Below are 21,751 nucleotides of genomic sequence, written 5' to 3'. Positions count from 1 at the left end.
CTTGATGCTTTTGGCAACAGATGCCTCCTCTCCCACTAGAGCCGCCACTCAAAATGTCATTCGGCTTGCTACAGCTTCAATCACTATTAGCTAACAAACAGCCTGGGAGGACAGCGCTGCTGGAGAAGCAGCTGCTTTGTTGCCACTGATGAACTTGAGTCAGGGGAAAACAAATTTGCTTTGTAATAAACCCTGAACTTCCTCTGTTGGATTGGGGGTGAAGGAGGCACACGGTCAGCCAGAGCAAGGCAGCGACGTTATAATAGTCCTCCGTGCAGGACGTCTCCCTCTGGTCATAATTAGTCGAAAAATGCTGCCTATAAACAATAAATGTGAACGGTGCAAAAGCTTTAGCGCTTCCCAGCCTTTAGTCTCACTGACTGGTGAAGCAAAAGGAGTTTCTGATTTGACAGCATTCCTGGAAAACCATGTCAGGGCTTCAGTTTTGCCCAGTTGCTGCAATCAGTTAAATGGAACGCCTGAAAACGTTTCAAATTGCTGCAAAGGCTGTAGGCTCATGTGGGACCAATTTAAATCATTTTTTATTCTATCATTTTCCAACAACAGCATCTACTTATACTAGGACTGTGGCTTCAATTTCAGAGCAAATGTTTATTTTTCCATCAGCTGGTTGTGGAAAGACGAGTCAGTGATGTCATCAACCCAAGCTTTCCAGGCACAAGCCAACTCAGAGATCACCGCCATGATAACGGCTGCCAATGTTTGAAGGATAAAGATTGGAGATCAGAACCAGAAAACAAAAAGAAATTTTCTTTGTGCTGACTAAAAAACAGCTTTGAGTAAAACATCACCTGTTAAAGCACTGCAGTCAAACCAAACCAACCTCGGAGGGGAACCGCTCTGCCTTCCCCTCAGGTGCAGAATAGTAAAAGACTTGCAGCTCATCCAAACACAAACTGAAGAGCAGAAAACACTCATTGCATTTCCAACTCTGATATAGATTAATGAGGTCAATTTAGCTTGGTCTTGTCTTATTGACCAGACCAGACGGTCCCAATCCCCTGGACTCAATGATTTATGGAGCAAAACTTAATTGCAACAAACGAACCGATTCAAAGCCAGAATGAATCCTTTTACAGGCGCTGAATTAGTCCATTGCCACATCAGTAGATAATTGATTACTTGGAGAAGCAATTTCCTGCTTTAGTTCTGGTTATGTGGCTGAAAATTCGACTAAAAACATATCTTAAAAAAACTCATCTTGTTAAGTTTGACTTTGTGTTTTTGGGAAAAATGAGGAGAAATTGCAAAAATCACAAAGTATATAAATTTACTCAGAAGGACTCAACATAAGCTTTTTATTTAAAAATCCAATGTTTTAGGAATAAAGTGAATGAAAAGTCTTCTCGGTTTTCGTCCAATAGACATTTAACACCGAAATAAAATGGCTGAAACTTGTGATGACGAGACAAAGGGCGCAGCCGGCATGCAGAAAGATCAGGCGTGTGAAGTAATGCTCTGAAGCAAAAGAGCAAAGGTTGCGAAGCAGAATTAATCAGAGTTGATTGAAAGGCAGAGGTTTTTGAGTGAGAGGGTTGCGAGTTCAAGCGCTGTACATTGGCCTCACTGCACGCTCAGGTCAGCAGCCCTAAATGCAATAGAAATCCAAACGCCCTCATTAGCGTTCTGAATACGAGAAGAATGCGACACGGAAACAGAACCTGCCTAACCGTCTGTGGCGGAAGTGTTGGAAAAGGCCTGAAAGTTTCCCAATAATTTTGCTAAAGTACAGCTCATAACAAAAAAAGTCAGTGGCAAATAAATATTTTGGTTCTTTTGTTACAGAAACTTTATAATTTCATTAAATGCCTCAATTTTTTTTTAAATTAGAGCTAGTACACATCGTAGCCACAAATGCTATGAATTTTCGTGTGTTTAGATTTCCAGTTTTGTTTCCTAATTTTTCTCTTTCGGCCAAGAATGTTCATTTAGGTGCATCCCAAACTGTTTTGCTTCAATATATCATATTTAATCATAGAATACTTGTTTCAGGATGTAACCTAGTAATTCTAGAAGTATGAATACTTTAAGCTAATCTAAAAGACAAAAAAACCCATTCTTAGTGGAATAACTAAAATGTCCAAAAGCAAATAACTTGGACCAAAAATGTCATCCTGAATGAAGATTCTTCAATGGAAAGATGAAATTAAGACGTTATCTCTAGCCAGAAGGTAAGGTGTTGTCAAAGAACAGAAATAAAACCCAAAGTCTTGTGCCTGGAGCTGATACCACTGTGGTTTTAACACTCGACCAAACGTCAGAGCACTTGTTTCTCTGAGATATCATCTAACCTGGCGCCTCTTAGCCAGATCTTCTGCTAAGGCCCCTGTGTTTGATGAGAAAGACGTACCCTATTCAGCAGATAAAGGGCCCATTTAGGCGCGGTTGGACTCGGCACGGCTCCTGGCTTCACCTCGCTAACTGGAATAGCAGGGGTAACATTACACTTTCTCTTAGCCACGGGGAAAAGGTCAGCACTCTTGAGGGCTTGCTCTCTTCCTTCTTCCTGGCCTTGGAAATGGGCTTGATTTAACTTTGGATGCTGATTTTACAGTAAACCTCTATAAAACTTCTATGTCCTACATATATAATCTTTAAAAAGGGGAGCTGAGAATCTGATCTCTTATGTTCTCATATTTTTGATGAGATTCCATTAGTGGTGCTCTGCTTGATTTTTATCCATCTTTTGTTTTCTACAACATTTTAAATAAGTGACTCATTTTTCTGTAACCTACAGATCAAGATTTTTAAAAAGGACAAATACCAGATCTAATTATTGGCCTACTTACGGAACATTGTGTTGAACTGTTGTGGGTTTAGGTTCCACTTCCCCCACGGTGTCTTGTGACCCTTGGACTGTGCGTAGTGGGCGTGGTTGAACTCTGGCTCCGTACCGAAGGAATCCAACACGCGCAGCATGCACCTGTAGCGCAAAAAAAGAAATAAATCCCAGTTAAATTTAGGCTGCTGTGCTGGGGATCAAACATGTCAGCCATGCTTTTTAGCTACTGGTCAGTTTTTGCTACTGTCTGCAGCTGTGAGTTTGTCCTACTACATAAAAATGATTTGCAAATCAAATTGGGGAAAAAAATAAAATAAATTAAAAAATAAATAAACTATAAGAAAATGGCCATCATATCCATGATACATTTTTATTAAAATCCAAGTGGAGATTTTACATTTTAAGGTTTTAATATGAATATTTCTCAACTTTAAACACTAATCTTGCACAAAAAAGACACAGCCAACATAAAGTCATAGAAAACGAACATATCCCAAAGAACGGAAGTTGTGCAAAAACAATAAGCTTTATTGTAGTAGTGGAACGACGCAGGCTGGTTATGAGAGCACCACTGAGTTAGCATCCAATTGAGAGGTCACAGCACAAAATGAATTGGAGCGGATCCAGCACAGGGAATCTTAAACTGCTTGTTGACCTTTTAACTCCATGCTCTACATTTTCAGGCTCACTCAGTGTTACTCATTTCTGCTTGCTAGATGATCATTTGATTGAACTCTGTGTATGAATCTCCACAGCTTTTCAAGTATGATGGCTGTATCCATGCACATGAACAAAAACAGTCAAAGTTAGCAGCATTACAGGAGACTTCAACAGAAAAAAGCAACAACAAAACATCTTGTTTTTCAGTAGGAGTCAGCCTACACATCTAGCTGTGTGGACGGTGGGAAGCCCCTGGGACAGAAAGGAGCTGGGAAACGGATCCACCAGGAGGAAACATTTAACTGAAAGTAGAACATCAACAGCAAGCCCACATGCCATCTCCAGTCACTCCAGAGAAAAACAACCCTGGTAGGTGGACCCTGAACAGATGGGGACGAGCCGCTGGCTGTGTGCAGACTGGGGGGAATCCTACAGAGCTCTTTAAAACGGTGACTGAGCCTGAAAGATGACACTATACTGTAATCCAGCTGAAGCGATGCCTATTTATAAGGTTTCCCCGTTTACAGTGCATAAATCTCAGCACACAGGAGCTGTTCGCTTTTCTGAATTAGTCTGGATCCAAGCTTTTATCAATCAGCGAAATACTTTCAGTGCGTTCTGAATCAAGAAAAGTATGTGGCCATTTTTTTTTTTCTTCTATTCACTGAAAAGAGGAAGCACAGGAACAATGCGGTTTCCTAACAGCATTTCAACATGGGGCGTCAGCTGACGGGCTTCCATATAAAAGAAAACCGGAGGTTCTTTGACGCAGCTTCATGTTAAAGGAGAACAGCACGTATTTGACATCAGGTGGAAATGTGCACATTTAGCCAGTTTACAGTGCTGACGTCAAATAGGTTCTGCAGATATAAGCTGGATTACGTTTGGGTTTCATTTTCTCATTCTGTGCAACATCAGTGCAATAATATTTCCTGTAGCCATGCTGATACACAAGAGGGACCAATCTGATAGAAGAGAACAAATGGCTTTAAATAAAACTATTCAGGGTGGAATCGGGAAGCAAGGCGGATGGATAAACAAAGGTGAAGATGAACAGGACGGATGGAATTAATAAATGAAAAGATGGATTTTTTGTTTTCTCTTTAATATGCCACCTTTGTAATGTATCAAAGAAAGCTTTTATATGTTAAGTAATTGAGTTTCCCCTAAAGAAACGACAGTAGAAAAGGTTTTTCACTGTGTAATAAAAGAATGAAGAGATAATATCTCCAATAGCGCTTCACTTCTTTCATAAAAATCACATAAAAAGCTTAATGTGGCTTTGAGTGGCCAGATATAAATGTATAACAACAGAATGCTGAAAAACACTAATTGGAGCTCCCATTCCGCCCGAGGCTAAATGAATTTCCTCTGGGCTCACAGCTAGCAGATAGCACTCACAGTGCTTTACTTCACAGGGAAACAAAAGCTGGTGACAAGCAAAGAGGAACCAGTGGAGCCATTAGTGCCCTCAGACTTATGTCCCTCCTCTCTTCCTGTTAGGGATTTTTTTTTAAGCAAACCAAGACGACCTAATCTACAGTCCTCAAAGGAGTTCTTTAGGGGAGAATAAACTTGTCATAATATCACCAAAAAAGGCCTACACCTAAAACCTTAATATTCTGAGCTAATATACAAAGTATTGATTGGTCTTCCTGCATGACTGCAAGAGTTAAACCTTAGATGGCAAAGAGAGCACATGGTTTAAACCTATAATGCTTTGTTAAAGTATTAACTTTTTTTATGTTACAACAAAAAGTTTATTGTGTTTTATTTGGTTTTTATAGACTAATTACACCATGAAGAGTACAACAGTAAGTTAAACAGGGAAATATCACTTTAAAAAGCAGAAAATTATTATTTGAATAGGATTCAAACAAACAATGCATTGGGAATTATTAATAAAATCTCCTTCTGAGTTAAAACTCACTTAAAAAAAGTTTTAGAGCTAACAGGTCTGATGTTTTGATCAGAACCAGGACTTAGTTTTAGATTCATTTTAACACAGTGGAAAAACCTCTGAAACATGCAGTTACAAATATAACGGAGCGGTTCGGATCAAATCGGGTTCATTTTCACTAAATAAACAAATTTTTTTTAGCAGCGACATGAAAATAAGTTTTAACATTTAAGGGGAGTGAATGCCTTTAGAATGATAGGACGGTACTTACTGGTAGTGTACCCAGGAAGGCCCTAAGGTCTTCTTAAACTGGGTGAGACCCACGATGTCGATGTAGATGAGCTCCACCACCTTATCCCCTTGGGTTGGGCAGCTGGATTTGTTTCCCATCACCTTTCGCATGATCCTGTACATTAAAGGTTTCAGTGAACCAAGCAGGACAGCAGGTTTCTCCATTTAATTTGACTGTAAAGGTAGTTAACTAAATTCTTTAAGTGCAGCAGGGCTCTAAAGTAATCCAACCATGCAAACTCAAAACAAAACCTGCCTTTAGGCTGAATGTCTGTATTTACGGGAAGTAAATTATCCTGCCTAGAACAGTATGTACAGTATGTGAGTTCAACTGAAAACCTAAATGTGAGGAGTACTGACTCTTTAAGTTCTGCCAGCGAAGCTGAGATGCGAACATCATGACCCAGGAGGTACAGCGTGGTGATGAGATCGCTCCACTGGACCAACTCCCCCAGCGGGCCTCCGCTGAAGGCGTTTTCTGCTATCTTGAAGCCAGACTCCTTGGTGAGCAAACCCAAATGAACCAGGATCTAGTAGAGAGGAGAAAAAAAGGGATTAATCCCCAACATCCCACATTTCTCTTACATCTTCCCTATAATTTAAATTATTTTTACACACAGTCACAGATGAGACATCATATATTGTATGTAAAGCAAAACATGTTATTTCCTTACAAATCTACATTTACTTGGTACCAGAATCATCAGTTTATTATCTGAAGAGACAAATGATAAGTTCCATGGCTGACAGCCAGGCTCTGTCCCCAGCCACACTGATCAGGGATTAATATATGCAGATTAATATCCAAAAAGGATTAGCAGCTCAAACAAAGAACTGGCTTACAAAGCATCCAGAAAGAAGCATCAACTGATTCTAATGAGGGACGACAAAGGTGAGGAGAGTTGTTTAAGGTACTGAAACAGGGAAGAAGATTGAGGTAGGAGTCTTTAACTTCCTTTTGCTGAAAGGGATTCTGCTTTGTTTAGGCAGCACTCATTGATTCATCATGCAAATTCCTCACAGGGCTTGAGGAAAGTGTGGCGTATATAATGCAGAGCTGAGAACAGCCAGCAGCTGAGCTTTCTACAGGAGGACAGGCTGGCGGTGCACAGACACAAGCACGTATTCACCTCTTATAATTGTTGAAAAAAAAAATTTCATGTGGTCAAATTTACATTAATCTCACCTTTTTCTTCCGCCGCTTGGTGAGGTTCTGCTTGGCGGCCAGAGAGCGGATGGCGCTGACCCACGGCTCAGCCATCCGTTTGATTCTCATCATCATCCATCGGAACTCCTCCCGTTGGGACATGGAGCGGTAAAGCCCCGCGAAACTGGTCCTGATCTCCGCCTGCGCACAAATTGTTTACACCGCTCTAAAAAGCAGCTCCAAAACCCAACGGAGAGGGGATTTTCAAACTGTTAGAGGTGAAATGTTTAGCTGGGATGCAGATGGATAGGAGAATGAATGAAGGAGTGTGGGGATGTTTTGCTTGTAGAGTGAACTGAATCCAACAGGCCTTTTCACGTACCAACAGTAAAAAAAAAAAAACTTTTAGCAAAATATGAAAAACAGAAGAGTTACAACATGCTTGTGTGGCAATGGGGCTGACTAACTGAAACCTGTGGAAAATGTGGAAATGAAACAATCGCAAACTGTAGTAAAACACTTTATGAGACACGATGAGATGTGAACAAGACAGTAAAAAAGCCTGGAGGCGATAGGAGAGAAGACATAGGAGAGGAGAAACCACAGCATCTTCGCCAGCTGCTAAGGTGTCCAAAACAAGGCTGTTGCAGGGAATTAGCATCCCTCATCACAACAGGAAATCACTTTCACAGACTGAACCAATTAAAATCCGGCCCTGAATTAAAACCTCTGAAGCCCGCCTCTCCACCGCTGAGGGCTCAGTGCTGTTAAGGCATCCAGAGAGGGAGATGAAGAGTGCTTAATATTGATTCATTCACAGCAGAGGGAGAGGGGGAGTGTTTTGGTTAAGTGCTGATACTGTGACGACCCGGCACAAGCCTGCGAGCCTCGATAAGAGCAGGCTGCCTGCTGCTGGGCTGCTTTAAAATGTCACAGCATACCAATAGAAAACACCGGCAATAAAAAGCTCTGATTTTTCCTTTCTTTTAAAATCATTCCACCTAGGAGGAGGTGTCTGTAGCATGAGGCCAAACCTGCTTCTGTAAAAACATCTCGTAACGTTGGATTTCATGGTTTCTAACTAGCAGAATGTCGGGGATATTTCTCACCTGTCCAGTCCGGTCAGTTTCCTCATTCAGGATCTTCAGCCTCCAGGGGAGACGAGGGCACCAGTTTTCAACCTTAAGAAGCAGAAGACAGCTCCTCAGTTACCTGCAGGTCCATGTTTTCCCGAAAATGTAGCTGTTAAAGGAGAGCAGCTGTTTCTTTGCTTCTACATGTTGACAGTAAATAATGAAGCACAGCTGCAAGAGTTTTACCAACATCAGATGCTATACACAAAAAAAAAACTTAATATCTGTGCATTTATTACCAAGCAAAGGGAGGGGGAATCATTTTAAAACATCTGTCTGACGGATCAAGCATTAAATAGGCTGGAGATATTTCTGCAGCTTTATTCGCGTTTCTCCTTTCAATATTAAACTACTTGCCTTCAGATTACATGCCTTTGTGGTGATCGATCATATAAAATACAAATAAAACTAAGTTTATATTATTTGCATAGGACAGTTTAATATTTAAATGTAATGTTGTAAACTTAAGCCATCTCCTATGTGCATACGAGAAAGTAAGTCATCTTTATAAGTGAAAAAAATCAAATTCAACTTTAATCAACAACAAAAAACAACATCTGAATGTCGTGTTAAAACAATAAGCCAAGGAGCGAGAAGAGCTTAAAATACATGGATGTCACCGTGGCAACCATTCGATCACATGGATCTGAGGGAGAAGGTTTAGATTAGCTGAGATAACAGAGAGAGGAGGGGTGCGGGTGTTTGGGTTCTTCCTGTGCTTTAATCACAAATATCACCGCTTCCTGTTTTTGAGACGACCAAGATGGCTTTTACTGGTGCCCATCTCATCTCTATTTTCATCCACCGCATGTTAGGTTTTATTCTTTACCGCATGAAAGGCTTTTAGCTTATATACAATATTCATAACTCACTATTTCCAGAACTGAAGCTGTGGCTGAAAATCTGCTTTTCTTAAAATTTTTCATGGTAAAAAAAAACAAAAAAAAAAAACTACCAGCTAAAAAATCAAGACTTGAATTAACAGATGTTGGATCGACTGATGAAACTTTGCCAGAAGAGATTTGAATCATCAAAACCCAGCAGATTCGTAACAGAACTTGATAACAAAAGGCTGCGTTGGTTATTGGAGCCTGGGAGATGAAAGGCAGAGAAGCAGATCTAAAATTAGCATATTTGTTCAAGTCTTAAACTTGGAGGATAGGAAATGATTTAAAGATTAGTGGCAGCAAGGAAATCAAAACGTTTCAGGATCTGAGCAAGATATTCTCCAAAGCTTAAAGATGTGGGATAAAAATTAAATTTGGTTTCATTACCTGAGAAACAGAAAGCCTTTTTTTTAAGCCTTTTTTAGTTTTATTCCTGGTGTACTGAAGATCTCAGTGAATACATGTTCTTTTCTTATAGATTAAAAACTTGTTCCTTCAAAAAGTAAATTCCCTTTATGTAAATCATCCTCCCTATCATCTCCCCTCAAGAATACAAAAATGGATCCCCTTTACTTCTCCCTCTGAGCTTCACCCTTATATGATCTCTAAATTATAAGAATCGTGTTACAGAGCAGCTATTTTTCTGTGTTCCATGATTTTAAATCCCCTTTTCTAAATTAGGACAGATTTATAAAATACTCCCAGGAGGAAATTGACCTTTCAACCCCTCCAAGAATGTTCCTTAACAACAAGGTGTTAAGCTAACCCATAAATCAGAGCCTGAACAGCCCCACAGACACGTCTGAACAAGTCAGAAAAACGGTTTCTTTATAAACAGCCCCTTATATTAACGCGTCTTGTTAGACTCAATTTTAAACATAGCTACCGTTCTTCCCCACTAACAACTTCTACCTGGAACAGTGTTGTTCTGCAAGCTGGAAAATCTAATTAAATGACTTAATGTAACTCTCTGTAGAGGCCCAGGTATTCCCAACATTTAAATTAGGTCATTAGGAAGGAGAAACCGAAGAGAAATGCAGGCTAGAATTTCAAATAGCTCTAAACGACGTACCTCACTGAGGTAAATGAAGAAGGAGCAGGTGGACCCATCCACTCCGTAGTTAGAATAGCAGGAGTCGGAGCGCCACATCTCCTTCATCCACTGCAATAATAAAATAAAACAAGAGGACAGAACATATGAGATAATGAAAGACATTCAGCAGGACATGTTAGGGTTTTAACTGATCCTTAGAAACAATAGAAGAGACCATTATTTCCCTCCAACTCTAGTGTAAAAGTACTGGCATTAACGGCAAAATTAACCTTTTACTTTTAGAAACAAAGCCCGGTTTTCATGGACACGACTGGCTCTTCATTTACTGGATCTAATTAATCCCTGAAGCAAAGATTTGGGCAGAGAGAACCTGAAACCCAACTCATTAAAATCGAGGATGCTTACAGAAACAACCCAAGCCTATAAAGCACAAGAGAAATTTTTCTTTATAAGTTAATTGTTCAAATATTGTGACCAAATGATCAATTACAGGTGCTGGTCATAAAATTAGAATATCATGAAAAAGTAGATTGATTTCAGTAATTCCATTTAAAAAGTGAAACTTGTATATTATATTCATACATTACATACAAACTCATATATTTCAGATGTTTATTTTGTTTAATTTTGATGATTACAAATGACAACAAATGAAAATCTCAAATTCATCATATCAGAAAATTAGAATATTACTGAAGACCAATAAAAACAAAGGATTTATAGAAATGTTGGCCAACTGAAAAGTATGAACATGAAAAGTATGAGCATGTACAGCACTCAGTATTTAGTTGGGCCTCCTTTGGCCTGTATTACTGCAGCAATGCGGCGTGGCATGGAGTCGATCAGTCTGTGGCACTGCTCAGGTGTTATGATAGCCCAGGTTGCTCTAATAGTGGCTTTTAGCTCTTCTGAATTGTTGGGTCTGGTGTATTGCATCTTCTTCTTCACAATACCCCATAGATTTTCTATGGGGTTAAGGTCAGGAGAGTTTGCTGGCCAATTAAGAACAGGGATACCATGGTCCTTCAACCAGGTACTGGTAGCTTTGGCACTGTGTGCAGGTGCCAAGTCCTGTTGGAAAATGAAATCTGCATCTCCAAAAAGTTGGTCAGCTGCAGGAGGCATGAAGTGCTCTAAAACTTCCTGGTATGTGGCTGCGTTGACCCTGGACCTCAGAAAACACAATGGACCAACACCAGCAGATGACATGGCACCCCAAACCATCACTGACTGTGGAAACTTTACACTGGACTTCAAGCAACGTGGATGAAGTGCCTCTCTTCTTTTCCTCCAGACTCTGGGACCTTGATTTCCAAAGGAAATGCAAAATTTACTTTCATCAGAGAACATGACTTTGGACCACTCACCAGCAGTCCAGTCCTGTTTCTCTTTAGCCCAGGCAAGACGCTTCTGACGCTGTCTGTGGTTCAAGAGTGGCTTGACACAAGGAATGCGACAGCAGAAACCCATGTCTTTCATACGTCTGTGTGCGGTGGTTCTTGAAGCACTCACTCCAGCTGCAGTCCACTCTTTGTGAATCTCCCCCACATTTTTGAATGGGTTTTGTTTCACAATCCTCTCCAGGGTGCGGTTATCTCTCTTGCTTGTACACTTTTTTCGACCACATCTTTTCCTTCCCTTCGCCTCTCTATTAATGTGCTTGGACACTGAGCTCTGTGAACAGCCAGCCTCTTTAGCGATGACCTTTTGTCTTGCCCTCCTTGTGCAAGGTGTCGATGGTCGTCTTTTGGACAACTGTCAAGTCAGCAGTCTTCCCCATGATTGTGTAGCCTATAGAACTAGACTGAAAGACCATTTAAAGGCTTTTGCAGGTGGTTTGAGTTAATTAGCTGATTAGAGTGTGGCACCAGGGGCCATCAATTTTGAACCTTTTCACAATATTCTAATTTTCTGATATGATGAATTTGAGATTTTCATTTGTTGTCATTTGTAATCATCAAAATTAAACAAAATAAACATCTGAAATATATGAGTTTGTATGTAATGTATGAATATAATATACAAGTTTCACTTTTTAAATGGAATTACTGAAATCAATCTACTTTTTCATGATATTCTAATTTTATGACCAGCACCTGTAGTCGTATCATAGAATGCATGCTAACATTAAACTAGCATCTGCTTCATAAAGCATCAATAAAACAGCTTATTCTTTATTACTTGATTGATATTGGACCATCTCCATTCCTTGTTCCAAATATAACCACTTTTAAGGGTCATATACTAAGATTAAACCTTTTCTACACAGTTTAAACATATAAAATAACAAAAATAAAATTGCCAAAGCTAGTTAAAACCCTCCCAGCCAGAAGTCCTCGTACCCTCTACGGCTTCCCTGCTTTGTTCACAGATGTGAACTGACTGATAGTGACCCTGCTGGAGCTTTATGTAGAAGAAATGATGCATCAAATTAAAGTTTGGCAAACGAGCTTGAATGAGTCATTAAGTGGCGTGGAGATTCCAGCCTTTTCTTTAAACCAGATCCAAGACAAGTCCATAAAAATGCAAAAAAAATTGATTTTTCAGATGTTTAAAAGCTGCTGGACTCCAGTATAGGAAATTTTCAAGCTTGAGTGAGCCATTGTGTCTGTGGGTGTGTGTGTGTTGTCAAAGAGTTTCAGCGCTGGCTTTCACTGGCTCGGAAATGCTGACGTATTGTATGAAAATTGTGACTGGTGGTGCAGATGGTGTGCAGTCATAGGTCCCGACAGCTTGACATACACAAACACAAAACTAAACCATGCACAAACATTTTGCATGCGCCTATATGCATCTATAAGAGTTTAACTTCTTACAGTTGCCAAACAAATTAAAAACAGCATAAATGAGCTGTGAAAAAACAAGGCACACTGTTCTGAGTTAGTGTTTTTAGGGTGGATTTTATTTTTTTGACATGATTAAAGAGTTTTCCTGTTACACCACTTCAAAGCTGCCAAATATTTAACATTCAAAGAAAAAAAGCTACTTAATTCTAATTTGTTTTATTTAAAACACCCTTTGAGACATGCAACTCTCCATTTTAAATATTCTGGTTTTGTTATATGCATGTGAGATTTCCATTTGATTTGCTGTCATCAACTTTTCTTAAAATCCACATGTAGTTCAACTTGCATATGACTCGTTAATTTAGCTGCAACTCACTTAAAGGAGGAGTTTGATTATAGGCTCTTTTTTTCCCCCTTACTTAAAGCTAAATATGTGAAAAGAAAGTAAACCCATAAATCAATAAAAATGGATACAAATGTTGACAGGTTAGTAATTGAAATGCCAAACAGCTGAGAATAAAATTCCCAATGCAACGCAGTATGGCAGTCATAAAAAAATTTCTATGTCATATTTGCATATGCACCAAACATGCAAATGTGAGATTCCAACCTGTGTGAAGCGGGTGGTGGCATGCAAACTGCATGTGTGCAAATACTGCGCATCAAGTTCAAAGTCTACCAGCTCAGTTTCTATTTGAAATGAAGATATGAAACACGGGGAAAAATGTAATGGGAGTAAAACAGGTGTAAGAAAAGCAGGGGAAGATAGATATACGTGTGTGTGTGATGCACCTTGAGCTTGCCCTCGCAGTGAGGAAAACCATCCAGAGGTGGCAGCTCACACTTCTCCTGGGCTCCGTTTAGGAGGTCTAAGGGAGCAGAGACAGAAGAAAATCAATGAGATGGACTGGGTCAGCCATAAAGTTTTTTCTTTTATTGTATATAACTTCGACAGCACCAAAAAAGAAAATGAAGAGTTTTAGATGAGATAGAACAGAATACAGACTGTGCGTAACAGTATGGATCTCAGGGTTGAGTTTCCAAGGGTTGAGTCCTAGGATACAATACAGGCAAATAAAACTACATTTGAACAGCAGCTTGACAATGTGCAATACTCCTAATAATCTTCTCTTAAAGACATAGATAATGAATTTATTCAAAATTTGTATCAATAAAATTATTAACTACTTTAGCAGGATTTGGTGCAACAATAGTGGTAAATCCTGCAGAGACGCTTTGGATTATTAGGGAAGCAGGAAGAGAATCAAAGGACGTAGAATTAAGATCAGGGTTGAGGCTCTTCACAGCATATCTATGAGTTAAAATGGCTCAGACCAAAATCCAAATGAGAATCAATACTCAAATATTACAAATATCAATACCCATTTAACCTGACTGATCCTCAGGTATTTTCCATGATAAATGGGAAAACACTGGTCCTACAAAGGTCCATAAGGGGTGGGGGGTTAATAAATATGCACGCCATGCTTTTCTCATATTTTCTGATTAAACATCACAATTTGATATTCCAACTTCACATGTATGCACCACTTTCTATTGGTCACGTTTATAAAACTCCTCCAGTTTAAAAACCGATATATGGGTAATTTAAAACTGTGTATTTCAACCAACAGTTGAAACCAGATAGGGAAAACAGTCAAACTCTTTAATAAAATAACTTTAGTGGTTTAAACGGCAAACAAATGTTTCAGCAGCTCAAACATGCAATATGTCAAAACCAGTTCAGCCAGTTAGATCGGAAGGGAGGAGGTGAACAAGGCCCAAGCAGCCACGTACAGCTAACAATAGAGCATTAGCTGCTGGTGAAGTGTGCCATATAAAAATGTCTCCCTAACAAACCTGCATTGCGTTTGCCTTATACAGAACAGCACTGAGACAGCTAGTCCTTCAGTCTGCCGAGGGGGCAGCTGCTCTATAATCTACAGCCCACACTACCAACCACAAAGAGACAGTCATAAAACCTTCCCTCTTTAACACTAAAGAATTTTGCAACTGCAGGTGAAGCTGAAAGCGTCTCAGCAGGAAGAACGATTCTGAAGAATTACACCGTTTCAATATAAGATAGTGGGTTTTTAAAAAGGGGAAATGAAATTATGATTATTTGAATAAAAAAAAAAAACATTCATAAAGAGCAGCTACTGTTGAAAGCAGGACCTGCTGTACTGGTTTAAACTGGTGCTTTCCTGGATTCAGACAAGCTGATTACTGGATTCAAATCGAAGCAGGAAGTGAGTTCCATATATTTATGGTAGTAACTTAGAGAACCGTGGGGAAAAAAAGAAAAAGCAGACAGGCCTCCAATGTAATTTGACTTTTAATGGAGCTATAAGATGGCAAGTTATTTTTAGTTTAAATTTCATCTGATTAAAAGAAAAATAAACTGATTCCTGATAGTTTAATGATCTTACATGGGAATATCTTATTTTATCTATCTTATTTTAAAGCATTAGGAGGCTTGTAGAGGCCACTCATATCGGAGGGAAGCATGTTACTAATAGAACACGGGAAACATAAGCTGCAGCAGTTTGGTCAGTAGGAAGATTTTAAACCTGCTTTTAACAAATAAACAGTGAAACTAAAACCTGCTTCTAAGCTGGAAATCTAGCTATTGAAACTCAAAACCCACGCCTCTGATACAAACAGGTATTAATGCATGGAGGTGTGATAGCTGTATGTAGTGTAAAACTAAGACTTACAACCATGACTCAATCACTAAATAGTCTCAATGAAAGTTTGGGTAAATCCATCCTTTGTTATAAGAGCACCCATTCAGTGAAGATTAAAAACCAATCTATTGTGTTTGATAAATGTTTAACTAAATCAATTGTGCCATAAAATTTTACATAAAATATAGGGATCTATATTACCATAGATATACGATCTATATTACCATAGATATACGATCCATATTACCATAGATATATGCCACTACAATGGCCTGCCAATATGTTATATGTTGGTCTTGTATCAGTATTGGCCAAAAGGGGCATTCCTTAGTTTCGTATTCGCATTGCCACTCCCTTTTCTTTTTTTACTACCCACAATTATTGTTGTTTGACTTGTTAATAAATGTTGATTAAAACAAGAAAGCAGCACAAATCAATTAGACTGATGTCACAATAATTAGGTCTTAAATATCAAATGTGATTTATAGCCATCTTTATTTGTGCAGGTCATTTAAGACTAGGGCTGGGTAAAAAAATCGATTTAGAATCGATTCCTTTACATTTCTGCAAAAATCGATGTCTAGGGAATGAGATCGATTCATTTTATAGTGACCCGCATGACGTTCACATTCAAATAAGCAGGAAAGATGCACTCAAGATTACTTCAAGCCAGAAAGCTGCAAATATACCCAATAGGTGGATTGAAGACATTAACAAATGGGGCTGACCAGAAAACACCCTGTAGTTGTTACAGACAGCGCTGCAAATATGGTTTGTGCATTTAAGATAATGTAGCTCATGTATGTCTGCTGTGTCACGTCTGCTTGCTAGAGTGAGGCTTCACTTTTCACTTTAAACATGAGATGTGAACAAAACTGTCTCAAAAGTGCAAACTTGTTTGTGAAAACTGTCTGATTTACAAGTTTGCACTTTGTGTTTAATGTAACAGGAAAAAACAAAATAATTTTGAAACACAGTTAAACCACTTTCATTATTGTAAAAACAGATCTAATCGAAATTAATCAATTTAGAACTGTATGAATCAAAATCAAATCGATTCAGGACTTTGGCGAAAATACCCAGCCCTATTTAAGACCATCCAGAGTTCTGAGTCCTCTAGGATTATCAAAAACATAAATGCTCCAAAAAGTATTGATTCTCAAATGCTGTATCTGGATGCAATAGTAAATGCCATGGTATTGATACTATGGACAGGTGCTTACATATTTCTGATATAGTTAATTTTATATTTCTCTAATATTTGCACAATAAAATCTCAGGCAACCCTAAAATCAGATTGAATTTTGTTAGATTCGTTTAACTATCATCTGTGATTCTGCTGGGAAAGCATGCTATAGTTTGAAAAAGGGGACTTTTTCATGTCACTCTAAAGAAAAATGTTTCCTCCTCCTTCCCATGACAAGCTTTCTTTGTTTTCTCATTTTTTTTATATTCAGTTTTATTTATTTTGTGCCCGTTCATGTCGTCTCAAGGCCAAAGTACAAAGACGGTTCAATTTAAATCATACAGACTGGTTAAAAGTTTTCCACATCAGGAAACCCAATGGTTTGCTCCCAGTCATTGTCCAAACAACTTTAGCTCCTCCTGGAGGGGAGTATGTTGGCAGTATTATTGATTGATTGATTGTCCGACATAAATTTTACTCTGTCGACATTCTTGTTCAGTAAAAATCCTGTATGACTAATGATTAATAGCTTGAACAAATAAAAACAAATTCTCAGTCTAAGAAGTCCAGCAATATCACTCAAAATAACAAGGCTCCAGTGGTTTTAGAAGAGAAACCGGCCCCCAGCATCACAGATCCTCCACTATGCCAACCAGAAATCACAAAAATGATACAATACATAAAAAGTTTAACTAATTTATTGATAAAAAAATTTAACAGAAACTGTAAAAGATGTCAAGTTAGTTACCAATGTTTTTTTTTTTTTCATACTTTGCCACCAATTAAAGGTTGGGTTTTTATGAAAAACAAATTGCAGTTTGATTGTACTGTAATAAAAAGAAATTCATTTTTCTAGGGATGTGAAGAAGCACACATCAGTATCATAACTCCACAACCATTGGATAGCATACAGTGTTTCACATCTAAACAGCTATAAAACCTGAAAGAAATACAAGTGCAATGCATCCGTCTGTAGTACCACTTTAAAAAGAAACCAAAACTGAAAGAAACAAAGAGGGCTCCTGGGTATTACTAAACACTGCTGTTCACCAACAAGGTAGTTAGAGCAGATTTATGTTGATCATCTTTCAGACCGGTAAATAATAACCCGGTCAGTAAGCTAAAGAAGATAATAAGTTAATTGGCATCAATGTAAATTAGCAAAATATACTATAACTAGCTGTGCCATCTGCTCCTTTCACTCCATCCCTAGTCTGACAACAAATCTCTCCACAGTGATTGGTTCCTCCCTCATCTGCTCTAAAGAGAAAACAGCCCTCTGAGCTTAAATCACAAATGGTTGCACACCTGTAGCATCCAATGTGCTCTAAGGTCTCTGGTGAGGAAGAGATTTTTTTTCCTAACAGCTGCTGAGGCTACATTCAGGTACAGCTGGTACTGTATAGAAGGAACTCTATAGACAGTTTTATCACCCATCAGGCAATGACTTATGGAAGACCAATCCTGCCATAATTAAAAATACATAAATAAATTACTCAAATATAAATTGTTGGTAAAATAATGGCGTTAAATCTAAATTAGTGAACCATTAAATGCAACAAACTGATAAAAACTAGAGATTTAAATACATTATATATATTTATATTTATACAAGTAACCCAACCATTGTACTACCTGCTGCTAACTGTACTACCGGTACTTCTAAACTGATTAGCATGAACAGGATGGAAGTTAGCTATAATGGCTATGCCTTCCTTCCTATCTTAACGCATCTGCATTTCTGTACTCCTCAGTTTATATTTTAGAACAGGGTGAAGGGTTGATTCAAGAAACTGAAAATGACCTCTCACTGAGGTCAAGCCAAATCTTACCAGACTGAATTCTTGTGTGCTTTTACACCCGTACTGTTTACACAACTTTAGCAGAGGAGCCAAAAGTTGAGCAGAGCACTGCATGCAGTTCAAGTGACATATTTACATAGCTTGTACAAAAAGACAACTCCTTTTCCCCCCCTCACAGTGTAAGATTAAACACGCAGTTCAATTATGAGGAAATTTAACAATGTTGGTAAGCAAGTTGTAATGATAAGGGCTTCTAAATGTACTGCTTCCTCATTTTTATCTGCTGTGATTAAGCTAAAATTAAAATCTTTGATTATAATAACCCCCTTTTTCCCCCCCAAGAATTACAAAAACTTGCGAGCCTGAGAACACCAACCACACTGTGAATTAGAGTGATGGGCATTCTGCTGCAAGAGGGACTGGTGCAATTTACAAAACACAATAAAGAATGATCAGGTGGAAATATTGAAATCAACCTGAAAATATCAACCAGGAGGTTAAATGTTTTCCCTGAAGCATAATTTATTAAGGCTGCCAACATGAAGTCATTATGCGAGTCTTGAAGAAAGCCGAGAAGCTGGAGCCGAAAGGCAGGAAGAAACCCAACTCTGTTATGACACTTTTGTCTGAAGAAATGGGATAAGAGTCCTAAACATGTTTTGATAAGAAAAGCCAAAACATTTCAAACGTATTTGTAAGAAATAGGGAAATATTTGCTAACTTTTTAATTAAAAGTTCACACATTTTTTAGCTCATTCTGGAATTTAGAAAACATATCTTATATTACGTAAAAAAGCTAGAGGGGGGGGGGGGAAAGGGCAGTCTTTCTAAACAGAGTAAATAACAGCGGTTGCTCTGCTCTCCAGAAAAGCAGCCTAATTAAAAAGAACTAATCAGTTGTGAGGTAAATGGTTTGTCTCCAGACAAAAGGTGCAGAGTGAGCTGCTGTTATTCCATCCTTCAGTCGCCAGCCGTGTCAGTGTACCAGCCAGCCAACCCAAATGACCAACCAGGGATGGCAGCCTGTCATCACACTGTGAGCGCCAACGCCACCAGGCAAATCTTTTCCTCCGTTTAATCAAGCAGAAGCTGCTGCCAAGGAGGAGCTAAATATAGTTCCCTTCATAATCAAAAACAGGAGATATGGGGCCCGTTTAAAACTGAGGCACTTATCGCCAATCCACCAAACTGAAATGACTGCTTCAACACGACTTTAATTGCTCCAGAGTACCATGCAGCAGGGCCTCTAGGGTCCATTTGCAAAGCTTTGAATGATGGGGAAAAGCCAGATGCAAACAAAACCATTTCAAAGATATGCTTTCTATGGTAAGAATACAGGGAATACATATCAGACCAAAACATACTGCAGCCAACAGAAGAATCCATTTTAAAAATACATCAAAGCCAACAGCTAATAGAGGTGAAAATGGTTTTCCTACAAGGCTTTAACAGCTTAAAACCACAAATGAAAACAAGCTAATAAAAAGTTTTATAAGTAGCTGTAGCACATAAAATAAAACAGAGGGTGGAGAGCATTTGAAACGCAGGATAATGAGGCAAAAGCTACATAAAACATGCAAATAATCAGAAGCTGTGTACAATAAGATCCTTTCAAGTTCAATAGTATTTCCAGAGGTATCTAACTGTGCTTAAGTCACTGTTACCTAGCGGTAGGCGCACGATGTTATTGACAACCCCGAAATAGCCTTATCTGTGAAGATGCACAACACTCTACATGTTATCTCCCCCCCCTCCCTTTCATGCATGTGTTAGTCCAAGTCAATGAAGTCATTTCACAACTCCAGGACTGAATCGCTCACATCTGCTTTAAACTATTCTTTTTCTTCCACTCCGTTTTTAACCTCAGAGTTAAAACTGAGAAAAAAAGGGAACATTAGCTCTATAAAACTAAAGGGTCTTGCTGCAGCGGATATAGTGCCTTGCGATAGCATTGCACCCATTGAACATTACATTAGAAGCAGAATCCCTTTGCACCACCGCTGCAAAAAATAAGACGGTTATTTACTTTGAATTGCCAAGATTTTGTGCATAAACAAAGGAACCAAACACCATCTGCACATAGTTATTTAAAATAAATATTTGAGCATGCGAGGAAATTAAATAAAGGAGAAAAGGAAGATTGAAATCCCAGCCTGGAGGTGTCCAAAGCAGAACGACTTCGATAAAGACTTGTTGATTTTCAGTAAATCTCTGCGACACCTTCCCTATGTAGTGCTAAATACAAATATACACACTTTAAAACTGCCTTTCCCAAAAATATGAATCATTTTCCATTATTCTTTTTGTTAAAAAAAGACTCCATAAAAAACATCGGAAACTGTGCTTCGAACCCAACATAATGGGAATAACTTAAAGCATAGTTTTTCAAGTTATTGCGTAATGCGCATCAACTTAAATAAGCTTTCATAAAAAAGCTTTTCATGAAAAAAAGAATTCAGGTGAAAGTGCTGTTTGCCCTCCAGCCAAGCAGCCTTCACTTTCCAGGCACTTTCCTGGAAACTATTAATGTGTGCAAATTTACACATCTTAGCTGCGGCCTCAGTTAGACAGGAGGAAAGCAGTGCTAACTGCAGAGCGCTGACAGCTGAACAAATGGATAGATCAGGGGGATATAATCAGGAAGTCCGGCTTGGAACTCCGTGGTTTAGTGGGATTCATTGAGGTAACACCCTGGATAACTTATCATACTTAAAAACAACAGTTTCCTCAGTCAGGATAAGCTTGTTGATGAGACTAAAAAGTTTTGTCAAAGCAGAAGACAAACTCCACATGTATATAACCTGAATGTTAGACTTCTAGTTAATAAAACTGAAAGGAAAGATAAAGATGTCAGCTGACATTCAGGCGTCCTGGCCCCTAGTTTAATGATTGCAGGGTGGTATGGAACACAGTCTGAGGTCTCCATTACGGTAATGCGAGGTCAGATATAGCAAGGAATTCCCAGTCAGGCAAAGCTCAACATCTTTACCTATGGTCACAGAGATAACACCTAAACCTATAGTATATATAGTCCTTAAAGAGCAGGGACTATATAGTGAACTTAGTTTACTGACCGTTTAGACAGATGATCACTATTTCTCGCTCCCTGTTTTTCAAATGACTCCGTCTCCCCGCACGGTGCCTGCGCCATCTTTGTTATTGGTCAGGGGCTGCCGTGACAACAAATCCCATGATGCTTTGAAAGGATCGTTCTCCTCGCAAAAAACACTACAGGATATATCTGCTCATCCAGTGACCATGGATGATCACTACTTTTCAAGAAGCATTGCGGGAAATTTCGACTCCACTACTTTTTCATCTGCTAGACATTCGGACACTCGTCTAAAATGGTGTATTTACTATGCAGTACCTTATATAGTGATTAGGGCGGACATTGGGACTCAGCCATGGTCTC

The 21,751-nt window shown here is 38.8% G+C and overlaps 1 protein-coding gene across 2 annotated transcripts in view; it reads right to left on the bottom strand.

Moving 5' to 3' along the window:
* Nucleotides 1-21,751, bottom strand: part of mgat5 (alpha-1,6-mannosylglycoprotein 6-beta-N-acetylglucosaminyltransferase) — a 79,824-nt gene that overhangs the window by 17,982 nt on the left and 40,091 nt on the right. For both annotated transcript variants that reach the window (XM_038294761.1, XM_038294762.1), the window contains 7 exons: nucleotides 13,454-13,530; nucleotides 9,894-9,983; nucleotides 7,911-7,982; nucleotides 6,841-7,002; nucleotides 6,015-6,184; nucleotides 5,635-5,769; nucleotides 2,811-2,944 (listed from right to left, as the gene is read on the bottom strand). In XM_038294761.1, coding sequence (XP_038150689.1) covers nucleotides 2,811-2,944; nucleotides 5,635-5,769; nucleotides 6,015-6,184; nucleotides 6,841-7,002; nucleotides 7,911-7,982; nucleotides 9,894-9,983; nucleotides 13,454-13,530 — 840 coding nt within the window. The remainder of the gene's footprint in view (nucleotides 1-2,810; nucleotides 2,945-5,634; nucleotides 5,770-6,014; nucleotides 6,185-6,840; nucleotides 7,003-7,910; nucleotides 7,983-9,893; nucleotides 9,984-13,453; nucleotides 13,531-21,751) is intronic.

The sequence above is a fragment of the Cyprinodon tularosa genome, unplaced genomic scaffold (genome assembly GCF_016077235.1).
Source record: "Cyprinodon tularosa strain WSP-4 unplaced genomic scaffold, ASM1607723v1 ctg344, whole genome shotgun sequence".
NCBI classification, from domain to species: Eukaryota; Metazoa; Chordata; class Actinopteri; order Cyprinodontiformes; family Cyprinodontidae; genus Cyprinodon; species Cyprinodon tularosa.
This window is presented reverse-complemented; position numbering and strand designations above follow the sequence as displayed.